We start from the raw sequence: 20,520 nt of genomic DNA, 5'->3' as shown, positions 1-20,520 counted from the left end.
AATTTTTGTCCATAAATTAAAGCTCTATTCTATTTTTTGTACTTTTTTACTCTTCTTCTTTTCTTATATTTACTACCATTTGCCACTAATGGACCCACCTCAAAATACATTTATCATTTTTATATTCTATATTTGCTACACTTTATCACTAATGGACCCACTCATAACACCTTTATCATTTTAGTTAACTACCTTTATCATTTTAGTCAACTACTCTTATATTTCATTCAGATCACATTTTTCAGCTTTCTTGGTCTTCGTGTCCAAACTAAAGTGGGGCTTTAAATTGTGGACGGAGGGAGTATTATTAAATGACACTTTTAGTATATTAAAACTATACTTTTAAACGAACATAAGAGAAAATTTTCCCAAAAAATAAAAACTGAAAAGAACAAAAAAAAAAAAAAAGAAAGAAAAATTATGTACTTTTAAAGAGAAGGAAAAAAAATCGCCAACAAAACAAAAAGAACAAAAAATCGCCAATCCCCCCCCCCACAAAAAACCTTAAAAGATCAAAAAAATAAAAAATTGACACTGGAAATAAAGAGGGAAAGAGGAGAAAATCGTTGGAAGGAGGAGAAAAACGCCTCCAATGGGTTGGAACCACAACCTTCACATGCAAGGCGCAAGTTCAAACCATATGCACTAAGTCCTCAGATGGTAAATGAGGCGCGGATTTAGTTTTTTTTATATGGATTGAACCGGGTCAAATCTGACCCGGTTGTATGGTACAACTGGTTATACACAAGACCAGCTCTTTGAAGAAATTGGATGACAAGAACCACTATCGTTCAATCAACATATTCATATGTCTTGTACACTTCTTTCTCTTCTTCGATTTTTCCATCATATTCTATCAGATCTCTTTTTCAATGAGATCTCTCTTCACTCACCCTGAATAGTAGCGCCAATTTTGCCCCACTAATTCTTCCTTTGGTTCCGAATTTTTTGGTAGGAACACCGACGCTCCATTTGTTGCCACCGAGAGCAGTGTCTCTACCTCGCTCCATTAGATCATGTCGCCGCCGCCGATTGCTGCTTCTTTTCTCTTTCTCTATCTTTTAATAAATGTTTTGTTTTACTTCCTCTGTGCCATTTAGTTTGGAGCACGGAGATTAAGAAAAAAATATAGTTAGTATATAAAGTGAGTTGATGAAAGATATTTAAAAATTATTTTAAGTGAGTTGATGTATAAAGTGAGTTGAACTCACTATTAATGATATTTTAAATAATTAATTTTTTACTAAAAAAAGGTATGAGACATTATTAGTGGAACGTCTCAATATAAGAACTATGACTTTACTAATGGGACAGAGGAAATAATACATATGTAGGTTTTCATATTCTGATTACAGTTGCTGTGAGAGCAAATAGATGGGTAACAAAAACAAAAATGTAAAAATCTTGTTATTGATGATGATGATTATGGTCGTTACTTTGTGAATCGAATTTTAGGCTCCTATGAATAATAAAAAATAGAGAAACCATGAAAACACATAACATAATAAGTGAAAATCAAAATTGCCCACTTTCTTTATATAGAAATGAAAATTACCCAATTTTATAAAAACAATTTTATGTCCAAATTTTATCCTTAGCATAAAATTCTATAATTATTCATCATTTATACAAATCTTTGTTCGTATTGAAAATAATCGGTAAAGACTTATAATTCTCAACATGCTTTTGTATCACTTCAATATTAATCTTAACATAGACCAAAAACAAATATAAAGGTAGCCATGTTATTTAGGTGAAGGTTGTATTTTTCTGTTACACCGGAATTGTTATTGGTAAGAGTTGTGCCAGATGATCTTAACAACATACACAAAGTGCATACACTAATTGCTTGTCCATGCACATGGATAAATAAAACTAAAAAATAGTAACCACAACGCTCATTCCTTTTATCATTTTATTAGGCAGGAGGTTATAAGGTGTAACAAGTAACAAAAATCTTACACAACACTAAGCTTCTTTGTAAGAAACTCCAGCTGATTAGTAATACACACCATAAAACTATATATATTACACCAAGAAGTGCGGATACCACTGAAACAAAGTTGATCTTGAGCTGTGATTCTGTTCTGAATCGTGTGTTTGGATTTCAGGTGCTCTACTCTTCACCCCGTGTTATTGACTTCTTGGATATCGACGTGCTAGTCGAGACATCTTGCCCACGATCTTGCAAAAGCATATGACCTTCCATCAGATTTGAGATGGGTAGGCTAAGGCAAGTAATAATATAGTTACCCAAACCTGCAATCTCAAAGAAAGAACAATTTTCTATTTTATTTTTTTGTAAAGAGATTGTATACTATTGGCATTTTTGGCTAAATCAAGACGTAAATATATATAATTACCAATGGGTCAAGTAATCGAGGATGCTCGGAGCGTTGGTCTAGCCAAGCACGTCATGGATAGACAAACTTGGGGAAGTTTGCCTTCCCAAGATAAACCTGTTGCATTTCCTCTTTCCATATCTACATTAACAACAGATATACCAGCTTAAGAAAATCCATGATTTGAAATGCTTGACTAGGACATTAGTGAATTCCATGGACCAAACTTGGGTTCGTACCATTTCACGAAACTCGAGCCTTATATGAGGTACATTAGTCCTGTGAATGTCGTTGCCATCTGGTCCTCGCTTGAAGTATTCCTTACCGATCCAATGAGACTGCAGAAGAATTATGGTAGCAGTAAGAGACGCAGTGAAACTAGTTCGAATGCAGCGAAGAGTGAAATGAAGAAGATAGTTTATCGGTCTTTATGCAAAAGCACAAAATACAAGAGCAAAATTAGTTCCCCAATAGGAGATTTATAATCGATGATGTCATCTTCATCATTTACCTTCCTGCCCACTTTCATACATAAAAACAAAGAAATCATTAGTTAATGTTGTTCCAAAGTAAATGCAGTAACTTCACCTATGGATCAACCAAACTTAGATTTGGCCCCATAGATGCACAAGCATTCGTGGTTTTAAAACAACATCTCAGTTAAGTTTTCTTTTTGCCAAATAAATTGGAACGTGCAGAGGGACAGCAATTCATGATGAAGATCAGTCCTAGCATGCAATGCCACTCCGCAGAGCCAAGTCTATAAGCCTTGCAATAATTCATAACACTAAGATATCTCCAGGAAGTAGCAAGTAGTGAGTACCTTTAAAGCGTGCGAGAAACCAGATTGATACACTGAATTACGAGCAATCTCACATAAATCACATGAACTTAATTTCCACACCTGTAACAACAACAGATAAGGAAACTGTAAGAGTTTCAAAGATTAAGAATTAGGGTGGAGAACAAAATAGATTATGCAGACTCACTGAAGCAGCTATACTGTATTCTTCCACCAGAGGCTCTTTTGTCAAGTGAATTTGTAATGGATCATCAGTCGAGAGGGATACATTCAGGCCCCGCAAGAAAAACATAGGAAAAGGATTGCGGTGGTAGTCCAAGAATAAAGAGTTGTTGCTCAATGGAGACATAGCAAGACCAATCTGAATTCACAACCCGTTTCAGACATTGGAAACTGAAGTATTTACCAGTCCAAATTTTATTTAAAGTTTTCTGAGACTTGCCTGGGATAGATAATATAAATATTGAAGAACAGGCGATTTTCTAAGATTGATTCCGTGTGCAATATTGTGAGCCGTGAGAAATGTTGCTGCAAGATGGTCTATGTCACCAGCCTAATCATGTCCAGAAAAGAAAAAGATCAGAAACGTAAACATTACTGAGGCCAGTGAAGAGAATGATGTATCCAGATTAAGCACCGACCTCTCCAGAGTGGGGTCGGAACTTAATGGTCGTCATGCCTTTGGACTCACGAAGCTGAAAATTACAAGAAAAATTATTATTATGTGATATACATAGGATACACATACACCTACAAACAACTATAAGTACAAGACCAAATAGAGTATACATCAAACATGATTATTTGGTAAAGAAAACTGCTTCACCAGTTTTAAGGAAAAAGATATTTCAGAACCATGGTTCACCAGTTTCAAGAAAAAAACATATTTCATTACCATAGTTGGTATTCCTCAGGTTAACTGAAAAAAATAAAGGATCATAAAGCATTCAGATTCATGAATTATAGCTAAAACCAAACAGCTTATTTCACCTTAAAGTGAACACTAGACAGTAAATTGCACGAGAAGATCACTCATAGCTAAATTACTCTTGAATCAAGTTTAATGCATTATGGTGATATGAAAGTTAACTCATGACCAGTTTTCTATTCCCAAAATTGCGCAGTTTTTTTATTCCCAAAGGACAAAGAAAAGAAACAAATATGACAGCTAGATGTCATACTAGCTGACATTTAAAAATTAAAATAGTTTCGAACTATGAGACTACAATTTCCAGAAACAGCTTTCAGCTTTTTTATGAATGAAACAAAATGCTTATAAGATGCATACCTTGTTCAAAGTGTACAGGTTAGCGTAACAATAGTATGCATAGTACGAAAATGCAGGATTAAAGATATTGGTCCACTGAGCCGGCGTAGGCATGTGTTTAGTAGGCCGCCTTTCAGGCTTGCTCTCATCATCCACAAGATCCAGGCCGACAACCTATCATGACCAAAGACAGATATTCAGAAATCAAAGGATGCCCTAAATTTGAAAGTTAGATATATGTTGAAGGAAACAATATGATATGCCTAAAATATTATCTTCCTTGCAGATGACAAGATTGAATGAGCATATATAATACAGATGAGTAGATGACGAACCTGCTTTAAGAAAACATGCAACTGGGGGTGTGAGTCTGGGTCGACAGTAACCTCAAATAAAGGCAGAAAGATGTTATCAAGGATGTTCTGGAATGATGTGACAATTCCCATCTCCTTGTAAATGTTGTAGAGCCTTGGAAGCTAGATGATAAATTTCCACATTAACGATAAGATCATTTACATTTCAGCTACAAACAAGGCATATATATGAACACAAAGCAGGTTTGAGGTTAGTTCAACAGGGAAAAATGTAGCAAGCACGAGTTCCCACTTTTACCAATTTAATTTGACTAAAACAACTAAGACAAAAGGTTCACATGAAGTTAATATTATGCTGCATTCAACCTACTTGAAAAATCAGCGTCCCTAATACCACGTAGTTAATTACCATGCAAAAAGAAATTGCTTCTCAAGCCAGAGAGACGCGCTTTTAAAACTAGAAGCTATTATCCTCCAGAACTATTGTTTCATTTTTATAATAAAACTTACAAAAGTTACAGAAGATTACTAACAAACAAAATAGTTATACTCATCGATGATATAAGTAGAAATTTTCCAATATATCATAGGATTCTGGTTACCCGAATTCCATATGTTATTATGGTCAAGAATTTCCAAAGTTGTATTTCCTCATCTTCCGTTGAAAGAATAGATTCTATGATGATTGATCATTGATTAAGTTGATGTATCACAAGACAATGAGATTCAAGAAAACTTAAATTTCCAGTTGATTAGGGCACAGATTGATCTCTCATTAGGGTTCCATTTAGAATATTAATATAAAAATTCAAGCCAAAGGTAGTGTGCCGTTTTTACACCAAGACAGGTGATAAAGAAACAAAGAAAGGAAAGATGGAAAATGAAGTGCCACTTATGATTCAAAAAGGGTGTAATTATCAAATAGTCATGTTGCCTCCAGAAAGTAGAAACCATAACATTATATTCCAAAGTTATACCGCAGTGGATGAAATATCATATTCTCTTTACCTGAATCAGCCATACAACATTCTCACTGTACAAGTCATTATTAACTATCCAACTTGCAAGCTGATCCCACTCACTCATCTTTCTGCCATAAATTGATATTCTATATTCAGCCATCTGTACAAGTACAAGAGAACAACTCAATAAACTAAATTTGAAGATCCTAAGTTACAAATTGTATCTTCAAATATTTGCTAACAGGGACTCACCTGATATTTACTTGCAGACAGATCTGAAAAAACTTGCTTAGTCAATTCAGCAAGAAAACGGCCTGTTGGAAACATGAACAAGTTAAAGTAGACATCAATCAGCAGAGAGTACGCCATCATATTAAACAAATGAGCAAGCACTAGAATAGAGAGAACCAGGGGGTGATATAATAAAAATTTGTAATATAAAATACTGTTAACAATCTGTCACAGAGCATACCCTGAATAAGATTGTCCTGCTTCAAAAAGATCTCTCTCAATCTACTCTGACCACATGGATTATACTTCAAATTAAATTTGTCAAAACGATGGAAGGTGCTTTTGTCAGCATGAACATCTAGTAGGTCAACATTCAGATCGTACCTGTTATTTTTTTTAACCAATTATAAGACACTGAGTATAAAATAATTAGCACTAGACTTATTAAAGGAAGTATGGTGGAATTGAGAGTGCGCAGCCTAATAATCAGGCAGTGCAAGCACAGTATGTTCTCAAATATTCATTGTTGTTCCCAGAAGTACAGCCCTCTTAAGCAATAACTTTACCCAGTCAAATCCAAACTCTCAAACACCTCTTTCAAGGTCAGATATGTTCCATCTCGAAATATAACAACCTGACAATACAGCAAAAGAAATATGTCATGTAAATAAGAAATTATGTGTGGATCTATCATATAAAATTCTTTTTGTGGCCCCCCATCTGCATAAACTCTGAGGAAGCATTCTTGTTGATGATGCAAGAACACAACTGCCACTGCAAACATCAAAAAAATGAAAGAAAGCTATACCTCATCGGGTTCCTTCCTCAACTTCGATTTAATGAACCTCAAAAGATGTTTCTGGTTCATGCAAGCTGAGTGATGAACGTGGGTGTCAACTTTCCTGACGTTATAAAAATCTCGATGTGGCGCACTTTTTTGAGCTAAGAACTCCCTGTCCGCATTAAGCATCAGATGAAGGTTGAATTTCTGGGGCCAAACAAACACCACCAACTACCCGGTCACTTTTTATTTCAAAATAAAAAATGCATAAATGCATGACTTTGAATAGAGGGGTGCATCAACCTGTTCTAGAAGAACCAGCCTGTGGTGGCATAGAGTTCGGATATTCCCAGCTGCTATAACCTTAAGGATATGATGCAGGTCAGTGAAAAAAGTCGTAGCATCAGCTACCGGAAAAAGTTCCTCTTTTGCTGGGAAAAGAAAAATGAAGTAAAATTAGAAAGAAGAGAATGCAAATCAGAAGTACCCTAATTATAGGGAAATAGTCTTACAATCTTTATTGGCATAAACATGAACGACTCCATCTTCCATCTGAAAATAGTGCTGCAAGGGTTTTGAAATTCATATTTAAAAACACACTGATAGTAAACAGCATTTCATTGATTCATAATAAAAATGAGATAATAATTTTCCATAGAACAACCAGGTACAAAAATTGAAGATGTATATAACATTTTACTGATGAGACTTACATCAGATTTCCCTTCTAGAGTATAATTAAATGGATTCTTTATTGGTTTTGGAGTACTGGGATCAGATATAACTTCTTTTTCCCATGGAGCAACAGCTTCTCTAAAAATATAACTTTTCCGCAATTCAAGGCAATCTTGTATTGCTCGGTAGACCTCCATTTCGTCCACAGATGGTATCTCTAACAACAATCACAGGAATATAGGTAAAGGATATCAGAACAAAGGAGGACAAACCATCCCCACATGCAAACATACTAAGCACACTACTTGTTATGGCATCACTTTGTAGAAGAAATTCTCTCACATCATAAACAACAGAAATATATCTTCATCATTTAAATACTATGATAAAATAGAAAAGCATAATATAGAGAAAAGTAGATACACAAATGTCAATATGAAAAGCTGAAACAGAAAGGTATGCTTGTATGCTGCTTTTTTGAATGGTCATGTAACCTACAGTGTGAAGTAGACGAAATTTACAGAATCAAACAGCAGGTTAAGCTTTTCAGTTAAAAATGGCTATATGCACCAATAAGGTCATGTTTCAAGACTGAAACAAATGCAGATATCAGTCCATCAGACATGGATAGTGAGAATAATACCAGTGGGAGAGATTCTCAATCGTACAAAAGTCTCATGCTCTGGCTCTTTCCTGAGGATATCAGCAGCTACAGGATCGGGTTGGACACCATGTAGATCACCAGAAACACTGTGTGAGCGAATCATACTTGGGGCCACAGGCATTTGTTCCCCATTCACATTAGTTAGATTCTGAAAAATGATTTCACAATTAGGTAACATCCACACATCCAACTAAATGTAGAATGTTCCCCACAAGATAAGAAAAATTGGTAACATTGTTTGAACACATATGACATCTGTACAGGTTTCCAAGTTTATGATGCAAGTGAGAGAATGAGAGGTAGACAGGAACTGAACCTAAGTAAGTAAATGTTACTATGCTTACCGCATCTCCATTAGTAAGAATATATGTAGCATCTAGCTTAGCACCATCAGTCAAATCTTCATCATCTGAGCCTTCTACACTTTCAAATGCACTTGCACTAGCAACGGGTGATTTAGGAGAAGTAGGCCGAATAAGATGACCTGCTCAAAAAGTTACATTAACATTACCAGGTTTTCCTGAAAGAAAAGAAATAGCTACTAACAAATACATGTGAGGATCAAATAACTATGAAAAAGAAGGTGCAGCCTGATCTTCGGGAGGACAACATTCAATCGATAAAAGGTGCTAGCTTTGCAATTCATAACCATATTCCTTGACAGGGACAATGAAAATAGCATAGTATTTTCTGTGCTTATTTTATTACATAATATGTTTTCAGAAAGCTGTCCACTTTACTTAATATAGCTGGCAATGCTTAGTTACATGAAACAAAACTCTGATGCTTCTCAAAAACACGACTCATGTTTTTCCAATGTTCAGAGTTTGGTTATGGAAACCTTTCTCAGTTCTTTTTAGGACCCAGAATCGTGCATGATGCACACAGCACGATTCCCTATCAAAATTTAAGACTTTAATTCAATTTCCTCTTTTACCTGTTACAAAGTGAAGGAATAACAAGTATTGTCAAACTCAATCTGTACATAAAAAATTTAAGTGCGAATAGCATACAACCCATACTATGCATAACAACAAACAAACTATTCAGTGTCAGAGTTTATGCCGTACTATTTGAATTCTGAATAAGCATATTCTAAACGATCAATTCTAGTGACAATAACAAACAAAATAAAGTCTATACAGCTACTTTAAAATTCCAAGTATAAAATTTTTCCAGAAAAAAGGGCAGGGCATAGGAAATGAATGCAGGATAGGGGACTCATGCTCTAAGCTTGAAGATAGCAATTGAATTTCAATCGTACTGGTAACAAGGTCGTGAATTAATCACCGATGCTAATGTAATTGCACGCCAGTACTTTTTCAAACATCAATCCGCTCGCAATAAATTGACGCAATCAATCTATTCTCATTTACTGTCAACAACTCTTTTCGCATAAGCAAAGTTCAGATTACTTTCCAAAAGCATGATAAACAGACAAGCATACATCTTTTATTCAAGAATAACTAAATTAAATCTCGCTTCATTTCATCAGTCCAGCGACATGTCCTACATTCCCATACCTTCAGGAAGCGTGTGAAGTCTCGGTAGCCCCGCCGGAATAGAGTCCACACGCACCGGACCGTTCCTCTTCTCATCCACCTCACCGGCGCCGCCGGAGAACGCCGTCACGTCCGGCAACGACGCAGAGCCGCGGCGATTGTAGCCGCCGTTCCCCTTCCTGCGTCTCCGCGAGGGATAGCGCTTGAGCTGCTCCGCGGCGTCGCCATCCTCCGCCGCGAAGTCGTCTCTCTCCCTCTCTATCGCCTTGGCGAACTCCAGCAGCTGGTTCAGGGTTTTCCTGTGCATATAGTACGCCGACACCGCCACGAACGACGCTCCGAAGAGTGCCGCCATTGCAAGATGCAGCGAATAAGAGTCCATTCCGCCGTACAGTATGACGTAGGTATGACTGTATTTACACAGAATCAGTGTACGTTGTAGAGAGAGAATCGAAAAACCCTACAAACTGAAGATAGTAGAGAAATTATTTTGGTTAGGAGAGAAGAAGGGGAAGGGGAGAGGTGGCAGTATTTATAGGCTAGAAAGGGAAGGAGGGAGAGAGGAGAGAGAAAGAGAGAACCGGAGGCAAGGGCACAGCACCAATAACGTTATTCGTTTATGCGTTTGGTATTTTTTCCATTCGTTTATGCGTTAAGTATACATACATATTTGTTCCCTTCTTCTTCTCTATTATTTGGATGCAACATGTACAATTAATCTATTACTAATATATTAAAAGATTATATATTGGAGAGCCCACCACCATTCTCATTGGCACTCTCATATCCTTTCAGTGGCACTCTCATATCCTTTCATTCTCTTTTTTCTAAATACTTCCTCTGTCCCACCAATCTTGATACGTTTTTCTTTTTGGACCGTCTCACGAATCTTGACACATTTTCAAATAAGGTAATAATTATTATATTCCATCTCCTACTTTATCACTTTTATTACTTTCTCTCTTCTAATTTATCACTTTTATATTTTATTAACCACACACTTAAAACACTAATTTACAACTCCTTAATTCTCGTGCCGAAACCAAACGTGTCAAGATTCGTGGGACAGAGGGAGTACTACATTTCATATTTTAAATAATTATTATTAATTCAATTGATCATTATATATATAATTGTTTTAGCAATATTAATGTGCATTTATACAAGATGCATATAAAATTTGAAAAAAATTCATATCCATTATATATAATGATGTAATTTTTAATTTTCTCACTGTATTTTTTATTTAATAAACAATAATAATATTTACATTATATCTAATCATTATTTTTAATGAAGTAATTCATAATACATATAAATATAAAAATACTAATCAACAAAGAAACATATGATCAATCCAAAAAAAATACAAAATATGAAATGTATCGATTATATTGATATTGCTATAATTGTTAATTAAGTATTAATTAGTCAAAATACTTGCAAATGTGTCGTATCTAGAATCTCACCATTTTAAAAATTCTCTATTCTCCTTTATTCTCATCGTTTCACAAGTCCTATCTCTTATCCCACATTGATTTTTAATTAAACTCCATCTTGACCAAAGATTATATAAATATTTGTGTAGTATCTCATCATTTATATATTTGCTTCATCAATTTAATTTGATCAATTAAATTTTAGTTGGCCAAATAGATAGTTATATTTTTATTAAAAAAATAATTTAATTTATCTAATATTACTTTGACCAATAATAAAATTTATTCAATAATGCCAGTCCATATATTAAAATAATGAATTAATACATTTGATTTTTCTTATGTTATTTATATTTTATTAATTCTATAATTCAATATTTAGCTTTACGATACTTTAGCAAATGTAAAATTTATATATAAACATATTTATAAAGATAAAATGATGTAATTTGAATCTCATATTGATTTTTATGACACTTTTTTATTAAATTTTAGAAAATCTAAAATCTATATAAAAATAAATTTGTAAAAATAAAATGAAGCAATTTAATTCTCACCATTATATGATAGTTTTTTAGTTAATAACCTAAACAAAAGTATATATTTTATGCAATTTTTATTAAACAAATTTTGAATTCTAAATCTTTTTTTTTAAATAAAGTTTTACAAATTAAATTATTGAATAATGTGAATCCATATATTAAGATGATGAATTAATAAATTTAATTTTTCTTGTGTTATTTATATTTTATTAATTTTATAATTCAACATTTAGCTTTACGATATTTTAGCAAACGTACAATCTATACAAAAACAGATTTATAAAAATAAAATTATGTTATTTGAAATTTTATGACACTTTTTCCGTCCATAACCTAAATAAAAATATATATTGTATGCAGTTTTTATGCGGACATCCTGAGTATGTTGGTGGCTGCATGGGGTTATTCTTTCAGCTCGCAATTAGTTTATTTTTGGAAGGCTGGAATCATTAACATTATATGGAATATTTGGATGCTGAGGAATCGTTGCTTTTTTTAGGGGGAGGCTTTCAATGGTAAAAGAATTATGCATTCTGTCAAAGTTGCTTTCTGTGAGATGGAACAAAATTTTAGCTTGGGATCTATGGCCAATACTTGGATGGAATTATCGATTCTTTGTAAGATCGGTATTAAAGGTCGTGCAGCTCCTCCGCCCAAGGTTATCAATGTGTACTGGTGGCCTCCGGCTACTCACTGGATCAAGGTTAATACTGACGGCTCGGCTATGGGCTCTACGGGGAAGATTTATGTCGGAGGGGTTTTCAGAGACAAGTTTAGTTGGGTTCATGGCTGTTTCCATATTAAGGGTGGCATTGGTTATGCTTTTGAGGCTGAGCTTCTCGCCGTTATCACTGCTATTCAGAATGCCCACCATCAAAATTGGCATTACCTTTGGATCGAGTCTGACTCCACTTACATTGTGTGTTTGCTTACAACGCACTCTTTTGTGGTTCCTTGGCGTTTTTTGGCCTCTTGGTGGAGAATCATTTCCTTGCTTCAGAACTTTACTCTTCATGTTACTCATATTTATAGGGAAGGAAATAAAGTTGCGGATATCTTAACTGCCGATTCTATGGAGGAAGGATGGTGGCCTTTCGAAATCGAAGCCATTAAGGCGGCGGTTCGCCTTGATATGTCTACTCATAGCTATATTCGTATGGTTCATTAATCTTTTCCATGATGTGCTGGTTTTTCTTAGTGGGTCTTTGGTGCACGGGAGTTGGGTTTTTTTCGTCTTAGATAGTAAGCAATCTTTTGGTCGTCTTATTGCGGGGCTTTATCATGAAATATGTTGTGTTCGATAGGTGGTCTGTTGATGGGAATATCATCTCTACGTTGAGGACGTGGGAAGCGAATGATTTGTGCATGAGTTCTGCTCGTTGTTTTGTCGAGCACCTGGTGGGCATCCATATCTGTTTTTGTTTGCTGTTATTTACTTCGGTGTTGCTTGCTTGGTGGTTGTTATGGGCGTCAAGTTGGCTTTTTTACGGTTTTTGGGTGAGCTCAAAACTGGAGTCAATGTGGTTGGGCCTTGATGGTAGCTCAGCAATAAAGTTTTTTTCTTTATTGGCATCGAGATCATGGGGCTGGCATGTTCTTGTCGTCGATTCGCCAGGTCCCGCCCCTTGATGGGCAGGTTGGGCTTTGATTCAACACTTGGTTGTCGGTCCAAAGTTTTAACTTTCTGGAGAGATCACCTCATAATAGGTGCAAGTTTTTGGCTCGTCATTTCTTTGAGCATTTGGTGGGTCTTCTCTTTGGTTCGCAGATCTCTCGTTTGGAGTGGCATGGTTGGTTTATTGCATTTTTTTGGTGGTATGTTGCGGCGTCATTCCGACCCTTTTGCAATCTTTGGGTGAGTTCAAAGATGGGGTTTGGTCGGGCCTCTTTAGTAGCTCGGCGATAATGTTTTATTGGCATCGAGATTTTGGAACCGGCATCTACTTGTCGTTGATGTGCCGTTTTGGCACCTTCTTTGTTTCATCAACAGAGGGGCGGATTTTGATTTACTGCTTGGTCTTATTAGGCTGCTTTGGTTCGATGGGTTCATCGATGGTTTTACTTTTAATGTTTCTTTTTCTTTCAATCTTTTCGGTCGGAAGTTTTTTATATGGTCGTTTTAGTTATTAGTTATGCTCTTGTTTTTGGCACAGAAAAGGCCGGGTTTACTTGAGGGCGATGGTTAAGCCTGAGCTTTCGAAGTTCTCCCACTTTCCTGATGCTTTTTTTTTTATATTGGTTTATCTAGACGAGTACTCTTTTTCCTCTCTCTCGGAGAGGTTTTAATGAGGCTCGACCCTTAGTCTGCTTCTTGTGCTTTCAAGGGTTTATGTTACTTTTTTCTTTCTTTTTTCAATAAAATTTTATTTAATAATTGTATGTAGTTTTTATATAGCTATAGACGAGATGATTCTCAAAATTCACTTGATCTTTCAAACTCTATACGAGATAATATTAAAAAGTTAGAGGTGGTCTATCAAGCTTCATACAGGATGTACTTAATTGGCTCCAAACAATATGATGCTCATAAGTTATAAGTCGCTTGCCAAACTCCAAAGGAGATGATGCTTATAACTATATTCTAATCATTTAAGCTTCAAACAAGATAATGCTTAGCACTCATTTGCGGTCTTTCAAGCTCCAAATGAGTGATGCTTAGAACTCATCTCCGATCTATCAAACTATGAACGAGAGTATGCGTACAAGTCAATTATAGTATTTCAAACTCTATACGAAATGATGCTCATAAATTAGTTATGGTCTTACGATTATTTTGGCTCCAAACAATATGATGGTCACAAATTAGATGTGGTTTGTCATGTTCCAAACAAAATGATGTTCATAACTTAATTCCAGCCTTTGAAGCTTTAAATGAGATAATTCTTAGCACTCAACTCCAGTCTTTCAAGCTCCAAATCAGTGATGCTTAGAACACAGCTGTGGTCTATCAAAATATAAACGAGATGATGCTCACAAATCAGTTATGGTTTTTCAAACTACACACGAGATGATGCTCATAAGTCAGTTATGGTCTTTCAAACTCTACACGAGATGATTCTCACAACTCAGTTATGGTCTTACGAGCTCCAAATAAGATGATGCTTACAAGTCAAGTTTTATCTTTTCAAGTTGCAGATGAGATGATACTCATAAGCCAAATCTCATATAACAAGCTTCATATAAGATAATGATTAAAAGTTCGACGTACAAAAGTCAAATGTGATATTTCAAGCTACAGACAAGATGATGCTCAAAAAAGTTGTTGGGGTCCCAGAGGGTCTTTGAACAAGTGTATGGGGGGAGGAATACACCTGATGGGTAATTTTTTTTTTCAGAAAACTGATTTGAACTAAGAAGCGTGAACTAACAGTTTTCAAAAGAGTAGGCTGATGACTGATACTGATGAAACAATCAGTGGGTGACGAGTTATCCGAGTCAGTCGGATAACTTTAGTCCAGATAAGGCTTCAGTCAAATTTGAAAGAATACAGAGTAGTGTTAAAAGCCTTACTGATTATCAGAGGATAAATCAGTAGATTGATAACACAAGCAGCGGAAAATAATCTTAATTTAATTAGCCTTTGAAACAAGTGAAACAAATAAATTCTTGATTACACTTTCCAGTTAGTCAGTTTCAGTAGAAAGCAACAGTTGCACAGAAAAGATAATAACAGAAAGCAAAGAACAACACAATAATTTTTAAGTGGTTCGGAAACAAAGTTCGTACTCCACGGTCAGATGATCAATCTGACAAGTACTCCGGGCTAATGCTTGAGGTGCACTGCAAACTTACCAACACCACTCTTGGTTGGATTTTACACTTAGCGTGCGCTCTGACACTCTCGTGCCCACACAGCGAAACACTAAGGTCTTTGGAGTTAGAACCTTTAAGCTGAACTCCCTCTTGGCTTTCTCGGTGAGAAGGTAACCAAACCTATTTAGTTTTAGATCGATACTAACAACAACCACTCCAACTCACTTTTCGCTACGGTTGAAAAGAGGTTTGGATTCTTCCAACTAGGATTACTGAGATTTGGTTCTCAAGTTAGAATCTTAGGCTTTGTGTATACAAGGATTTCCTAAGGGGTTAAGAGAATATGTGTAATCAGAGAACTAATTTGAGCTTTGATGATTATCTTCTTCGATTCAAACTTATGATAGCAGTTTAAGGCTGAGTTGCAATTTTGACAGAGTTTCAGCTTGTGCATTTGAATCGGTGAAGGTTGCAGTTGATCCTCGAGCTCTATTTATAAGCGAAGTCTTGAATAGATCCGTTGGAGAGATGGTCTTTAAATTTTCTGCCGTTGTGAGAGTAGATTTAAATCTGGCTGAGTCCGCAATCTTCGAGGTTCCTATTTTGGTGAAGAACGGCATCTCATCGTACGTCCGGTAGGGTGCCTCTAAGACATGTTGCATCAAATAGGAACTCTCTGCAGAGAAAGGACGATCTTCGAAATCTCTGCATTTATTGCGGCTGCAGGAGCATTTAATGTTATCTTCAGGATATCAGTTCGATGAAGAATGTTAACTGATACTTATCAGGAGTATCAGTCCGCTGATTCCTTTTCTCCGCATCAAAGCATTAATCTTCACTGTTGGTTCAGTGAAGCTCTCATTCAGTCAACACTGTTGTATTTTTACTTGTCTATTCCAGCTTTTGTCAGTTGTGATCTTCAGTTTTCAGTCTCCAGAGAACAAAAAGAATGAACTCTAACTCTTGAGTTCGAAAAAGTTATAGTCTATGAAAAAGACTAAGGAGAGTTTTGGTATCATCAAAACTAGGGACAAGATATTTCATTAAGTTCCCAATAATTTCCCCCTTTTTGATGATGCCAAAACTAGGGGTGAGCATCGGTTCGATTCGGTACAAAACCGAAAACCGAACCGATGGTTAAAATTGGAACCGAACCGCACCAATTGGGGGTCCGGAACCGAACCGAAACCGAACCGATAAAACCATCGGTTTCGGTTTGGTTCACCGAACCGAACGATGCAATTTTTTTTATTTTATTTTTTTTCGAAAATACCAATTAAAAATTATAAAATAATGTAAAATACACAAATTTCAAATGTCAAATCCCCACAACATGAACATGATAAATAATTATATGTTATAATTGTGAATTAGGGTTTTAGTTTTAGGTTAAAAAATTAGAAAAATAATTATATATTATAAAATAATTATATATAATAAAATATTAATATGTATCAGTTTGGTTCGGTTCGGTTTAAAACCGAACCAAAAAATGGAAACCGACACCAAACCGAAAATTTTCGGTTTGTACTTTTCAAAATCGAACCGAAAATCGAACCAATAGAATTGGGACCGAACCGCACCAATCCGGTTCAGTTCGGTTCGGTTTTCAGTGTCGATTCGGTTTCTGCTCACCCCTAGCCAAAACCACGCAAGCAATCCTGTGCAAAGGACGACTGAAAAATTAAAAGGCAAGATTTTACAAGGTGTGGAAAAAAAAATTCCCCCTAAACATGACAACCTAATATCTTGCAAAGAAAGAAAAACAACAGAAGAGAGACCAGTAGAAAGCATTGTAGAATAGACGTAAGTAATCACAGCCTGGACAAAGAGAGATTATCTCCAGGGTGAGATCAAAAGTAATTGTTTCATTACATAAGAACTTATAAGAAATCAGTTCCTGATAAGTTAAAGTCAGATCAAACAATTACAAGATCAGTTTTCTTCACCACGAGGTCGCTTGAGAGACCTTTCCTCTGTGGTGGTAATCCTTTTACCTTCCTTACCTTTGTCTTCCTTCTTCTTTGACTCATCTTCAGACTTTAGTTCTTCCCCCTTTTTGGCATCAGCGGAAAGGGAAGAATTCAGCAGCTGAGTGATTGTGAGTACTTGTGATTGCAGAGCATGGTCTTGTGCTTTGAGATTGGTCAGTTCCTCTTCTTGAGTTTCCATGCGTCGTTCAAGCTGGTGATTCTTAGCTGCATGCGAAGCAACAATTGGTTGATCCTCTTCCATGGTGTCTTTTAGAAGACCCAAGCAGAAAATCTTGTGCAATCAGATAATCGCGGATGACTGCAAACACATCATGTATGGCATCCCATATGTTGGAGATGCCAAACTTAGTGTACAGCTCTGACTCAGCAGAGTCTAAATCAGACTCAGACATCAAGACATTGAGGTCCCGAATTTGTGACCGAGAAGTAGTTCTGATGAAGGTGAAGAAGAAAAGAAGAACAAGGTCTTTGTATTCATCAGGATTGGTTTCTGGTTGAATGCCTAGAACGTATGTGTTGAGACAGTGATTAGCAAGATCAAGGAAGTAGGCTCTTAGCTTATGAGGAAAATCATCTGTCACTGATGAGGAATGAGCGAGGGGTTCTTTTTGTGGAACCTTTGTGAGAAAGGTTTTAGTGACAAATTGAAGAATGTTTCTGCGAGGAAGTGATGCATAATCAACCGGTGATGGAGGATTATGATCAGGTTGAGTTGCATGAGGTGATTTTGGGAGTGAGGAAAAAGAGGATGGTGGTTGTGTTTGAACATCAGCGGTTTCTGGAGGAGCCTCAGTTGCATCTGTTGAGACTTCTTCTGTTAAGGGAAAGATGTTCGAGGGAACAGTGTCAGACGTGAGGTCTGACACTGCAGATTTGCCTATATCACGCTTGGACTGAGAGGAGCGTGTGCGGCTGTGGATTTCGTTAGAGGACAGAGGGGAATCCGTTGTTGTTATCGTGAAAGTAGCCACGAGGGGTAAACTCAAGCTTCCTTTGAAGAAACCGATCGCATTAGCCACTGAATTTTCTTCCTTCTAAAAGCATGGAATCTTATTTCTGCTGTGAAGAATGATTGATGAGACCCTGTTTCCTTGACGAAGATGTCTTGAGGAATAGGTTTGATTCATTTCTTCCGCGAGGACTCAGAGATACGTTTATTCCTAGTTGAATGGGCGGGTTTGGATCAGTGCGGCGAGCACAATTTTGTGGGGTTGAGAGATGTGATCTGGTGAACCCAGGGTGCCAAACCAACACCGTTTAATGATTTTGGCAATAATCTTGAGATGAGGCTGAAGCACCGACATGCTCATGGTTCATTGCACTCCGGATGATGTTTCTTCCTTCAATGCCGAGAGAAGAAGCTGGTTAGTGACTTCGTCGGAGAAAATAGGTACAGATCCTTCAACGGGTAGTTGAAAGATCTCTTTGACGGCTTGCGAAACATTGACTGTGTGTTTCTTGGATGAAGAAAATCTGACATCTGCGAAGATTGTGATCTGAGCTGTGTACTGTCCTGTTTCGGTGCTGAATGTGATTATGTTGTAGAACTTCTTGATCACTTCGTCTCCGATGAGGAATGGGGGCATGGAGTGAATGAAGTTGAGCCATCCATGGTGAGATAGAATCTCTTGGAATTTGTCGAAATCCTTCTGCTTTGAAGAATTTCCAGAGTGATGGAGGCTTCATAGCATACAGTTTTCTTGATCACTGACTGATAAGTCTTTCCCATCTAAAATTCAAATCTTCAGGAGTTTCTGTAAAATAGAAGGTTTTTCTCACATTGTAAGCCATGGATTTGAATTTTTAGAGGAATGAGAAACAAAACGGAAGACTTTGAATGTGACAAGAAAAGACTAAAGAAAAACGTGATTAGGAATTCTGTGTAGAAGTTAAGCGGGCGAAGATAAACATGAAAAGTTGTGCCCTAACACATAATTTTCAAATACGATTTTCTCATAAAAAGGCGGGATTTTAAATATCTGTAAAATTAGGATATTTCAGTTAAGGGTTTTGGTTAACTTAAAAGTACTTACTGGTCGACTGAACATCATAGTCAGTCGATACCTCAGGATGTTAACTGAAATCCTTAGTTCCCCCTTGATTGATGGCCTGTCTTTTTGATAGACACATCAACAGTTGTTATCTCGTCAGCAGTTGCAGAGTCATCAGTTGACAGTGTTGGTCAACTTCTCCAGCTTCAGTTGATTTCCTCAAGGAGTGATCATCTTCATTCTTCTGGATTGATCAGTCCGATTCTTCCACAGAGGTTAGTGAATCTATCCTCTAAAAGTGCCTTTGTAAGAAGATCTGCTTGTTGAATGCTGGTGTGGATCTTTTCAACTGAAACATCCTTCTTTTGAACATGGTCGCAGATGAAGTGATGTCTAATGGCGATGTGTTTCATTCTGGAGTGATGAACAGGATTTTGAGAGATTGCAATGGTGCTTGAGTTATCACAGAAGATGAGAACTTCATTTTTTTCGATCCCGTAGTCCTTCAGTTGTTGAACAATCCAAAGGATTTGTGAGCAGCAACTCCCAGTAGCCATGTACTCAGCTTCCGTTGTGGATGTGGCGACTGATGTCTGCTTCTTTGAGAACCATGAAATCAGCTTACTTCCAAGAAACTGGCAAGTTCCGGAAGTGGATTTTCTGTCGACAGCATATCCAGCTAAATCTGAATCAGTGTATCCTGTTAGCTTGAAGTCATTATTGGCTGGATACCAAAGGGCTACGTTGTGTAGGAATATTAAACTGAATTAATACTCGATTTGTCTGAGGATCGTCTCTTGGATTATCTTAATTCACCATACATCGATTAAACCTAGCATGCTCCTATTAATTTAAGTGCTGCACCTTGGAGTTAGAATCACTTACTTGTGAATTGAACGCAGAGGCTGTTGACGATTGAATCAAAAGACTCCAGTTCTGACCCAATTCGTCACTGAACAGGTTAGCTACCTTCAACGCTCCATTACACCCCTCAAACGACCTCCAATAGTATTTTTGGCAGAAATACGACTTCTTCGTCTTTGAAAGAACTTTCCGTGGCCACCTGTTTCACCTCAATCGGAGTTCTGTAGAGAAAGTTATGGCTATTTTTCGGAGACTGCCAGAACTTGGTTTCCTGCGAAAATCTGACTTCAGCTCAAATCTTCTGAACTGTATCCCGCTTAGTTTACAACGTTGGATGGACAACGAACTATGAGAACTCCCAAAGAATTCAACCCCTATAGTTAGCGCCTCCTTATTG

At 36.6% G+C, this 20,520-nt stretch overlaps 1 protein-coding gene across 3 annotated transcripts; it reads right to left on the bottom strand.

Moving 5' to 3' along the window:
- Positions 1 to 1,883: 1,883 nt before the first annotated feature.
- LOC131016530 (AMP deaminase) lies at positions 1,884 to 10,197 on the bottom strand. 3 transcript variants are annotated; one of them, XM_057945241.1, is made up of 20 exons: positions 9,562 to 10,197; positions 8,383 to 8,522; positions 8,018 to 8,186; positions 7,413 to 7,591; positions 7,212 to 7,263; positions 7,003 to 7,130; positions 6,727 to 6,906; positions 6,485 to 6,552; positions 6,160 to 6,302; positions 5,940 to 6,001; positions 5,734 to 5,847; positions 4,747 to 4,887; positions 4,433 to 4,585; positions 3,786 to 3,839; positions 3,587 to 3,697; positions 3,332 to 3,505; positions 3,166 to 3,246; positions 2,582 to 2,680; positions 2,364 to 2,483; positions 1,884 to 2,259 (listed from the first exon to the last, which is right to left on the bottom strand). In XM_057945241.1, the coding sequence occupies exons 1-19, from the start codon at positions 9,920 to 9,922 to the stop codon at positions 2,415 to 2,417; spliced, it is 2,478 nt and encodes an 825-aa protein (XP_057801224.1). In that variant the 5' UTR covers positions 9,923 to 10,197; the 3' UTR covers positions 1,884 to 2,259; positions 2,364 to 2,414. The 3 variants fall into 3 exon arrangements, with proteins under 3 accessions (XP_057801224.1, XP_057801225.1, XP_057801226.1); XM_057945242.1 differs by having other exon boundaries at positions 1,884 to 2,266; positions 9,562 to 10,175; XM_057945243.1 differs by having other exon boundaries at positions 1,884 to 2,184; positions 9,562 to 10,175.
- Between the last annotated feature and the right edge of the window lie 10,323 nt (positions 10,198 to 20,520).

Source organism: Salvia miltiorrhiza, chromosome 3 (genome assembly GCF_028751815.1).
Source record: "Salvia miltiorrhiza cultivar Shanhuang (shh) chromosome 3, IMPLAD_Smil_shh, whole genome shotgun sequence".
Classification (NCBI taxonomy): domain Eukaryota; kingdom Viridiplantae; phylum Streptophyta; class Magnoliopsida; order Lamiales; family Lamiaceae; genus Salvia; species Salvia miltiorrhiza.
This window is presented reverse-complemented; position numbering and strand designations above follow the sequence as displayed.

Excerpts from the sequence above, each read along its gene's own strand:
- LOC131016530 (XM_057945241.1), bottom strand. The coding sequence starts at position 9,922 with ATGGACTCTTATTCGCTGCATCTTGCAATGGCGGCACTCTTCGGAGCG. Across the intron at positions 4,888-5,733 it reads ATGTTGTATGGCTGATTCAG|CTTCCAAGGCTCTACAACAT; the intron begins GTAAAGAGAATA and ends TTTATCATCTAG. Across the intron at positions 3,840-4,432 it reads ACCTGTACACTTTGAACAAG|CTTCGTGAGTCCAAAGGCAT; the intron begins GTATGCATCTTA and ends TGTAATTTTCAG.